General features: G+C 37.3%; 1 protein-coding gene across 1 annotated transcript in view; it reads left to right on the top strand.

Moving 5' to 3' along the window:
• The window catches only part of LOC102291978 (TLC domain-containing protein 4-B-like), a 10,807-nt gene extending 206 nt beyond the window's left edge, over positions 1–10,601 (top strand). The window contains exons 2-5 of the mRNA XM_042221850.1: positions 193–340; positions 562–656; positions 5,961–6,034; positions 7,276–10,601. Coding sequence (XP_042077784.1) covers positions 193–340; positions 562–656; positions 5,961–6,034; positions 7,276–7,594 — 636 coding nt within the window. The 3' untranslated portion in view covers positions 7,595–10,601. The remainder of the gene's footprint in view (positions 1–192; positions 341–561; positions 657–5,960; positions 6,035–7,275) is intronic.
• Positions 10,602–11,390: the final 789 nt, after the last annotated feature.

Raw genomic sequence — 11,390 nt, 5'->3', positions numbered from 1 at the left:
CGTGTTGTTGCTCAGTGGTTTCGAAGATATTGTACATTTAACCTCTGGACATGTTGGGGTTTTTTTTTTTTTTGTTTGTTTGTTTTTTTCCCCCCCTCTCTCCTTTTTTTCAATGTGACTGAGGCTAAAGTGTGAATTCTGCCTCACAATACTGCACCCAACATGTGTACACACACACACACTTTAATGTAGACTCATTCTTTTGCGCATCTTGTGTCAGAATCTATTTTATCAAGCGTAAGTCACACACAGTACAAATTAATTTCTTATTTTTTCAATAGGGGAGATCCTACACTGGTCAAGACAAACGTTGCAATTACAACAGGCTACCTCATATCGGGTAAGAGAAAGCTTTCAGTTTGTCAGCATAATTTTGTTAAAGTGAGTGAAAAAGAACATGCACATAATAAATTTGCGATAAACTTTGATGCTTGATGACACATTTGTGGTTCAGCCGTACTGTGCCAGCTGCTGTTTTCAAATAGTTCTGTATGCACTTAGATTGCCTTGATTACACCAATGACATGCTGTCCCTCTTTGCCCTCTTCTTCTGTTTTCCAGATTTGCTGCTGATATTTTATTATTGGAAGGCAATAGGCGACAAGTTTTTTGTAGTTCATCATCTGGCAGCGTTGTATGCTTACTACTATGTACTGGTGAGTGCCCTATTGCCCAATAGCAGAACGTGCAGGCAAGATGGGAAAGAGACAACCAAGGGTGAACAGCTATGTCCTTTTTCAGCTGGGTGTGATACATAGCCATGTATAGTCATAGGTGAGCTTAATATGTACGAGGGAGAGCCAGTTTGGTCTGTGTAAGAGATACATCAATCCCATGCAAACACATCAGATAAGTTCTCAGATAGTTAAAGCTTCAGCTCTGTCTTTATTTATTTTATTGCAAGGGAAAAAGTGCTAGAGAAAGTAAAGCATTCTTATCAGTTAGTAAGTAGCAGTATTAGTTTCTTTATTTTTCCATAGCAGAACATTCAGTTTTGGCATTATTCAAGTGTGCGAGTAATAAGATAACTGTTCTTTGGTGGTTGATGCCTTTCCTGAAAATGGCTGATTGGCACATTAACACCTTGAATAGTGTTGTGAAAATTGTAGGAAAAACAGTAATAGTCTTGATGGGATTTAGTTCAGTTTGACGTTTCCGTTTGGCCATGATGTACCTTATAAAACAATAAATCAGCTGTTTGTTGTGCAAGCTGGATCTTGTATCAGTGGTGCTCATTGTATTTAAAAAAAGAAAATTCAATTAAAGATAAAAACTTGTGTATGCTGCATTGCTGCCATACACTTTGGTGTGCCAATGGCGACTCTATCCAGCATTTGTAGGTGGCACTGTTCACTCTTGGTTCAATCTGAAACCCTCTAGGTTGCCAGGATCTGTCGCATAATTACGGGAAATGAATGACTATGGTATTTTTTGCATGGAATGCTCAGTGACGGTACTGGCTGATGACCCTCTCCCTGCCCCCCTCCCCCCTCACCTTGCCCTTACAGTTTCTGTGCTTTTTGTTTTACTGACCCCCCCTTTAAATGTTGTGTGACTCTGGTGTAAGCTAAACTTTTCTGAGCTTAGCACAACTGAATGCTCAACTGTAACCACTGTGTGCATGCTCATAGCTTTGACGCGCTCTACACAGGCAGAGATTTCTGTCCTGTTACTGTGCATGAAAACAAAGTATTTACCATTCTTAATTACTTACCTGCCTATCTACAGTACCTTGGCTTCTGCTTGTCTGTCTTTTGTGCCAGAGCCTAGTCCTGGCTCCTCTCTTACCATGCCAAGATGATAAAGTCCATTGCATAATAGATAGGCCCGTTTTTCAAATACCATGCTGAATGTATTCTCAAGGGTCTACTCTAGGAGTCTGGGGGATAAAAATGAACTAGTGCTCCAAAAAGTCTTACATGAACTTTATTTTACAGTTACAGTAAATAAATGCTCTCAGTTCTCTATATTGAGCAAAAATGCAGAAAGGCATGGAATTTGCATCACTCTGATAGTAGCCCCCAATTAATCAAGCTGCTTTTTTTTTTTTTTTTTTTTTAAATCTAAAAAGATGTTTTTAATTACTTGGCACTAATAGATGTAGTGTAAAGCTTACACTCTACATATTTACGTCTCACTCCCTGCTCTTGTCTATTTTAGTCGCGGCTGGATTTACGGATTATCTTTTCTCTTTTTAATCTGACAGACATTTTATTTACTTTTTCCATCTTTTAGCATTGCTAATGAGAAATATTACCTTTCAGTGTTTCTGTATCTGAACAATAATTGTGTTAGTAATGGCAGTAAAATGGTGTCATATGGTTGGTTTAAGATTCTGACTTAACACTGACTGTAAATCTAGTCGTATCTGTAGAAACGGAACGACTGTATCTAAAACAGTTCGGTAAATGAGATGAAGTAGGCCATACTGTTACTGGACACTCATGACTTTTTTTTCTCAGACTAGATCTGAAATGCACATGGAACAGCAGCATGAATGTAGCCGTAATAAATTAGTTGTAATCACCCCCAAAAAGTTGGCTAACCTTTGATGTCATTTTCATTTTATTTAGTTTTGTTCCCACCCAGATTTGTCATATGTTGTCAAAGTCTTATTAGTTAAATGTGTTGAATGTGTTTATGTGGAACTGTTTATGTCAAAACTCTAAATCCACTGTTCCACAGTTCATACTTTGTAGGATGACTGAGAGATAACTGCTGCACATGCTAACTAGCTTATGCAACATGAGCACATGGCTAATTAGCATATCATTGCACATACACATTACCGAAACTCTTTCTCAACCTATATTTCTTAGCCTGCATTCAAACACATGCATTTTACACTAAATAAGCACTCTAAAAATGCTTTTACAGTTGAGCTATTTCACCACAACGCTTTGCTAACACACCCGAAATGTCCCCAAAGTTAGATGAAGCTAGTGTAGCAATGCCTTCAGATCTGCCATGGCTGTCACGTAATCTTAATAATATCATTGCATTAACTTTCTCTGTTGCTACTTGAACCTTACCTTTTATTAAAATATCCTATCACTGTCTCCATTTGTAACATAATGAAGTTCAACAGTGGGGGCAATGGATAGGGCATCATGGGCCAACAAGGTTGTGGATTGTTTTCAGAACCATTGCACTCCAATGAAACAAAAAACATTACACAAGGCACATAGCTCTAGCTAAACTGACTCCTATTGAGAAATATTAGTAAAAAAATGCAAAATGTAATTTTTTTTTGTTATGCTTTTCTATTAAGTAGCCAATCACAAATATTGCTCAAGTAATTTAATTATTTTGTGTGGCAGCCTTTTGTGCTTATTTAAAAGTTAAGCGTAGCTTCTCAAAAATATTGGATGCATGCTTTTGTTTTTCTCAGTGTTGTAAGTGTTGCTTCTTCTTTGCTTTGTGTTGTGGCATCGTATTTTTTTGTTTCCTTCTAATATATCTGTCTGTCTGTCTGTCCTTTGCTGACTTTAACATAAATGGCCCCTCTTCAAACCTTACATGCAAAAACTACCAAGGTGAAGTTGGGTTGTGTCATCTCCGTTCATGCAAAAACTACCAAAAAGTTGTCATTTAGAAACCCAGAGCAGGTCTTCATCTAGATGGGGACTTTTTTTATTCCTGTCTTGTCTGCTGTTATTGCTCTTGTGTTGTACTGAGCAGCTATGATGCCCAGTCACAGTATGGACTTACCAGTTCCTAGAGGTACTAGCATGCTAGTGCTAGATGGGAATATACAGTTACAAGAAAAGGTTTATGAATCTGTGAAGGATTTCTAGGAATTTTACATTGATTTCTCATAAATGTGGTGTGATATTCATCCAAGTCACAATTGTAGGCAAACACAATATGACTAAACTAATAAAGAAACAGCTATGCTTTTCACAGCTTTATTGAACAGTAACTCATTGGATATGGTGATAAAAGTGCTTATCCGAAAGCTCTAGTTTTGAGTTGTGGCTTCTTTACCATGTGACTGGACATTGCAGTCATTGTTCATTATGTTCAAGCTTTGGAATGACCAAGTCAGACTGACTTTTAACAGGAAGGCGGCGCTGGGTTCATAACCACTGTACTGCAGAGACCTTTCAGTTTGGAGTTTGCATGTTCTCCCTGTGCCTTCCTGAGTTCTCTCTGGGTATTCCGACCTCTCCCCAGGCCTAAGACATGCTTGTTAGGTTAATTGGCAACTGGTCATTGATGTGAATGGTTGCCTCTCTCTGTTTATTCTTGTGGTAGACTGGCAACCTGTACAGGTTGTACTCCACCTCTCACCTTTTGACACCAGGAATAGGCTCCAGGCCCCATGACCCTAAATTGGATAAATGGAAGAAAATTGGTAATCGATTAGAAAGCTTCATTATCATGCTACAGGAAACCTTTGATAAAGATGGCTGCTGCCAACGGAGGTTCTAGGAGACACTAAATTTAGTTACTTTTGGACTGGACCTGAGTTATTATTCAGAATCAGTTTATAGGTTGTGTTATTAGTTTAGTCAAACTGTTTTTGTTAAGTGTGACTTGGATTAAGATCAAACCACATTTTTATGAGTAATTATTGTTGAATTCCTAAGGGTTTACAAACCTTTTCTTGTAATTGTAAACTGTTTGTATCACACAGTAAGTATGTTTCTTTGACCAACTTTTGTTACAGCCCTGACGGTAAGTCTTTTCTGTAAAAGTTAGGCTGCTGGCCAAATAACTTTGAATTCTGCATCCTTAATTTGAGCTGTGTTCTGTGCTGAGTTTGTAGCCAGCAGTCGGGAACAAAAAAAATAGTTTTCAAAGTGCTGAGTCAAACAGTCTTATTGCAGCAGAAATCGAGATTGAGATCATTACACTTCATTCTAATTAATGCACTTTCTCAATCATGAATCACATTTATTTGAATCTTTCCCTTATTATTGCCTCTAACTTTCCCAATGATTATATTGATGCAGCAGGTTTCAACTACTGTAGCAGTTGAAACCTGCTGCAGATCATCCGTTTCACAAAATAGTAGAATTCAGCACCTAATCCTGTAATGACATGTTTGGCAGTCAAATGTATTGCTTTATACTCTGCATGGCTTCTGATTGCTCCTTGAAATAGTGGCTGGCTGAATGTTTTTATAGTTGTACAGTGTATATATATCAAGTCCTGTTTCTGATATGTGCTCTTTTTAATTGTTGTTGTTATTTAGATGAACGGCCTTTTATGCTACAATGCTTTTTTGTTTTGTTTTTTTAATGATTGTTGTGTTGGTGACTCAGATAATGCAAAAATGCTACATTTTGTGTGGGCATTTCTATATATCGCCCATTGTTTTGGGTTTTAAGGATTACCTGATAATAAAGACATTGTTCCAAATTAAAATATTTTTGTCTTAACAGAAACTAAACTAATTTTTTGTGGATGATCTATATAATCTGATTTTGCTCAGAGTAACTGCCCAGATTGAGGGAGTCTTCTCTCTCTCTTTTTTTTTTTTTTTCTCAATTTTAATTCCAAAGAAATAATTGACCACTGTAACTTTAATCCATTTGCACTGCAAAATAACAGAAGATTGTTATTTTGTACAATCATTCTTTATTATCTCTTTATGACGAGTTTCTTTTTACAATAAGGAAGGACTCCTCTGTGAAATAGACTCAGGTGACAGTGTAATTTTTGGACTGCAAAAATAAAGGAATACCCTTCTGCTCTGAAGGAGACGACTGTCTTTTTGGGACAACACCTTGAACTACTTAGGACAATATTAAACATAGTTGCACATGGTTAAGGCTGTGGTTTCTTTAAATCTTTGTTTTAATACATATAACTGCTGATGTCTCAGTCTTGGTAAGAAATGGTGTTTGTATTGACCCGGTGGTGCACTAGCATCATGCCCATCATTCTTCAGTGGAATTGTTGTTGTTCCTCTCATGTCTTGTTGTCTTCCTGTCCTCATTTTGTTTTTCCAGGGCCAAGGAATGTTGCCTTATTTTGCTAACTTCCGCCTGCTAGCTGAGTTTTCTACACCGTGTGTAAACCAGCGGTATGTACTAGCTTGCTTATGACCTGTTTTTCAGGTATCTTTAGGTCTTTTTTTTTTATATATTTACCTTGGTCATTAGCAAGTGGAATGCATTTCAGGTGACAGCCACAGTTAAGAATATCCTACCTTTTCTACTTTTGCGTCTTCCTTCAGCCTATATTTAGGATTATCATATGGATGACTGTGTGTGTGTTTAGGCGCTCAAATCTCCACCTGTTGACAGAAAACTCAGTTTAAGGCCCCAGTCATGCAAGTCAACCACCAGTTGTCAAATAAAAATGCAGATTCCTCAAGTGGTTTCTGGAGGTTTCTAGCAGTCGCTAAAGTGTTATTGGTCACCAAGAGATGTGTGACGCTGCACTGAAAACCACTTTTCAATTGCTTTAGTTGCTAGCAGGTTGTCGTGGCTGCCAGTAGTTTGGATGGTAGATACCTACTTGTCTGCAAACACTTGGAAACTACTTGCTAAGCTGTAGTGAGAACTGAAAAAGAGCAACATAAGCTGTTGTGCCAGTTACAGGGGTAAAGCACATTTGAAAGTTTTACTCTGAAGGTGAATGAGCTCCAGTTTGTGTTGCAGGTTTCACAGCTACACTACAGCTTGGAGAATAAATGGTGAGTGTTCACAGATGCGCTGGTGTCTTTTAGACAAATCACTGGCCCCCACAACAATCAACAAGGTTTTTCCCCAGTGACTGGAGATTCTGAGGGGAGTCTGTAGGCCATTCTGTAGGCCTGTGTAACTGAGGCCCTTTTAACCTGAGTTCTGGCACAAAGAAGATCACATATGGCTTAGACTTGACTAATATTGAAATTATACCCTGCTGGCCAAGGTATAGTTACCACGCACACACTTACTGATTGCTAAATATTTCCAAAAAGTTACTTAAGAAGAGTTCTTTAAAGTCAGATATTTATCGTGCTAGAGCACAGGATAAAACATCTCTGGGTTTACCTAAGATCTTTGGTAAACCAAATGATTATTACTGGTTCTTAAACTTAATGGATTAGTTAATTTATTTAAAAAAAATTAAGTCTGGATTGCCTATCGTAAGGTCTTCTACTAGAAAGTTTAATGAACTCATGGTAATTTCCTGTCTACATGTTTTGTGTTCAGATGGTTCTTTGAGATTGAGGTTTTTTTGCTTTTTTTTTAACTTTAATGTGGCAAGGTACTTACTGTCTTTTAAAATTGAATTGAATACTGTTATTGTTTTCTGAAAAAATGTGCTTTGTTTCAGCTGGTTCTTTGAGGTGTTGGGTTATCCCAAGTCCTCCCGGCCCAACATGGCAAATGGCGTTGCCATGGCAGTGGTGTTTTTCCTCGTCCGCATCGGTGTCATGCCAGTCTACTACAGTCGCATGTATGCGGTCTATGGCACTGAGGCCTTCTACCTGGTGCCATGGGGTGGTCGTGTAGCCTGGATCTGCTCCAGCATCTGCTTGGACATTATGAACATAATGTGGATGCATAAGATCGCCCGTGGATGTTACAAGGTCCTACGATCAGCACACCGGAGCAAAGCTGGCACACCTCAGGAAAACGGCAAGACGGATTAAGAGAACCAGGTGTCACTGGTGAGAACATGCCACAGCAGAAACACTGACAACACTATGTGCAGTGGCTCGTAGCAAGTTGGACCCTGGCATGCAAGGCTGCTTCATTAGCAGCCTACCTGGGACTTGAGATTACAAGACCACATGCAGGGAGGGAACTTGAAAGCAGGCACAGTGACCGAGATGTACCAATGGACCATTTAAAATGGCCATCCCAAAGCCATGAAATGACCTCTTAGCAATACTGTGTGCATGGCCAATTATTTTTCTTGTGAAGGATTTACCAGAAGAGGTCATCCCGGGACAAAGCGGCTGTTAGCCCAACGACAAATTGTCAAAAAGTTTACCATTCTTTACGAACTTCGTGATCAACAAAAGACTTTTGTATTAATGCTGCTGTCTGAGTCGCAGAATGAAAACGATGAAATGGATGGTGTTGGTGAGGTAAATATGTGAGGAAACCTCCAAAGCATTTTGTGAATCCACATTGATGGTCAGTGTCATAAAATCCTTGTTAGATGCCATTTGAGGGATATGTGATTAAGAAATAATCAAATTCCATCAAGTGCAGTCTCAGAAGAATTTGTGATTTTATTTTTTTTAATTAAATTAATATTTTTTTTTTTAAATCACTCAACCCCTTGTAATTTAATTTTTTTTTAACCTTTATTTAACCAGGAAGTGAAATTCCAGAGAGTGAGATGTTCTTTTGTGAGTGCCAAAATGCGCAGATACAAACCAGCATTTAAAGTCTATCAGAATAACAGAAGTCATATATGTTCATTTTAAACGTAGGGTTGAAGACAAATCGGTACATATATGCATTTTCTTACTTTTGTCTTGCTGGAGTCGAAGTACAAAGGGTTTTAAAGATACATAGGATATTAATTAACTGGTATTATTTAAAAGGAGATGTGCAGAGTACCTTAGAAATACTAAAAGGGAAAGTGAATGTTACTGGTGGTGTCTGTACAATAAGAAATTCAAGCGCATCATCAGATGTTAATCCAGCCAAGTTATGTATACAAACTGATCACTTTGCTTTTAAAAAGTGTGTTGCTGAAGTGTTTTATTCCACATTCTCTTAGTTTTGCATTATGAAATGAATGTAGAGAGGTGAAACTCAACTGAGTCAGGGCCAAGGACAAATATGACAAATTCAACAAAACCCAGATTTTCACAGAAAATGTTTTAACGCTTTAGTTGACCTGACATTTAATGTTTGTTTGCCCTTCCGAGTGTTACTTGTTGGCTTTTTTTTTTTTTGCCGCAAACTTAATTCTATACTTTTCTAGCTGTTGCCAATCCTGCAGTGTACATTTTTAGCTGGCACATTGAAACAAAACATCAAAAGTAGACACTGAATAATCTTGAATCGATGGCAGCGAAATACTTCAAAAGTTGAGACGTGAAGAGCAAAAGTCTTGTAACAGCATAACACAATAATTTTCAGTTTCAGCATTTTTGTTTAGATTTTATTTACCCAGGAAGATACAAATCCTTTACATATAGGAGACGTTTAAGATCTTTTTTTTTTTTTTACTACTTTTCTTTTTTTAAACAGAGCCGTAGTTTAACGTAAAGTCAACGACAATCAGTATTTCAGGTGGCAAAATTTTTGTGTTAATGGTAATAGCTTTTGTGTCATGTATGACTTTCAATTCACTCCTAAGGGTCCCATACATGATGTTGTGGGTCCTGTTTATTGGATCGCTACAAGGATTTTTCACTCAAGTGGACATGCATGGAAAGATTTGAACAATGCGTTTTGTTTGTTTTTAACATAATTCTACTTAAACTCATTTATGTTAATCATACAATACAGAACTTGGGAATCTTTCGGTAAATTGGCAAAGGTCAACTGCTCAGTTTAAGTCATAGCAGTTCACTGAAGATTTGTGGTATCTACTTGAATATTTGTTGCACCTTTTACATGAGCTATACATCAAACACTTCTGTCATGTTTTATGTCACAGAAACAGGGAATGTTAGTTTTAAAGTCTGCCTTTTTATGCTCGGCATTTGATTTTGTTGCCTTTTTAAAATAACATGATTGCACAGTGAAGACTTTGTTACACCCAGCTGACACCACTGGAAAAAAATGTTGCTTTTCAGTGATTTTTACTTGTTTTCCTTTACCAACGCCTGTCTAATGTGATTGTTTTTTGGCATTTGTTATATAGTGTCAAATGACAGATTGAGAGGTTTGTTAAGGCTGGTTGTTTGTGTGCTTTTGTTGTTGTTGTTGTTGTTGTTGTTTTTGTTGATCTGTTTGTGCCAGTGCTTAAACCATTGCTACTCCATGGTAAATGCATATGTTCACCATGAGGTTACAATATTTATTTGTCCATTTTCCCTCAAAATGTTTTGTATACAGTTGTGCCAATTTGCAACCATGGTTCTGATTGATTCTATTTACATTACCATGTCTGCATGCTGTGGCTGGTTGCAGAGTGGCAAGGCCCGGTTTGGTTTGTCCTGTTGTGATGGAATGAGATTCTTTTAATGTGCTAATATTTTTATTTTTATTTTTATTTTTTTTATTTTTTTTTATTTTATTTTTTATTTTGGCAAACTATTGTCGGACGTCATCTTCTCTGCAGGTGAATATCACTACCATAAAATGAGGAGGGGTTGTCATTTTATGTTTCGCTGAAATTGGATGGAAATAATACATTCTTATTTGGATGGCAGGCCACAAGCTCATGCATGATCAATAAGGTCTTCTTCAGGCATCTTCTATAACTGCATGTGGAATTGCATGGGGATTGCACTGTAAGCAAATATACATTTGCAAGTTTTTGTTTTTTATTTCTTTTTTGTTAGTACATGTACATAATGTTTACTTAAATGTTATTCTTGTACTGTGCCACATTAGGTAACTCACAGAACCAGATATTTAGGATAATATCCAGCACAGAAATAAACGGAAAGGGAATACTTGAATACTAATCCTCACAGTTTATAACAGTTTGGGCAGTGCAAATAAACATTAATCTTATGAGCATCATGAATTGTATGTGGACAGTTGTCTTTAATTTATTAATATGAATGAAGGAGACGTTTCAGTGACCGAGAGAGCCTGGTGCTGCTGCGAGTTATTTTAAAATGTGTTGACGTTTCTTTTCAATGTTTGGAGGAGATGTGAGTAGATGGAGTGTGTGGTGACATTCTCTGGATGTGCTGGAGATTAGAAATATTTGTCATTTACATTATTTTTTCTCAACAATAAATGCCAAATTAACTCATTTTAAGTGTCTGATGGAGACTTAGCATATTCAGTGACATAGTTTTTCATGATTTTTGCAAGCATGCCTTACACACTAAGTGGCCATTTCAAGTGAAAACTATTTTGGATACAATAGAAATGCCTGTTAGGCTCCAAAGAACCTGCATGTCTTACAATACCATTAAATCTTAAGATGGTAAAGCGTATATGGATAAAGCAGATATGCAACCTGATAAATACAAATACTAAATAATAATAATAATAATAAAAAATATCAAAATATGTATTGTTTCAAAAGGTCTAGCATAGAATGACATACTTATGCCTCAACAGTGTAATTTCTGCCCCCTGCTGGTGAAAACAGGAAAAATTGAACATCTGTCTTATTTTGTTTTTGGTTGATTAGGATCAAGAGTCCAGAAGCTCTGGCCATGAGAGCTAATGTGTCAGATGAGCCACGAGATGAGCATTATACTGTATTACTACTCACTGTGGTCTCACTACAGGGATGTGTGTGCTGTCATTGCCCCAAATAGTAAGAGGCCCAGTAGATTTTAGATTTTTTTTTAA

The sequence above is a fragment of the Haplochromis burtoni genome, unplaced genomic scaffold (assembly GCF_018398535.1).
Source record: "Haplochromis burtoni strain Fernald_Lab_line unplaced genomic scaffold, NCSU_Asbu1 Contig_1, whole genome shotgun sequence".
Classification (NCBI taxonomy): Eukaryota; Metazoa; Chordata; class Actinopteri; order Cichliformes; family Cichlidae; genus Haplochromis; species Haplochromis burtoni.
Note: the sequence above shows the minus strand (reverse complement) of the source record. Positions and strands in the feature narration are given on the sequence as shown.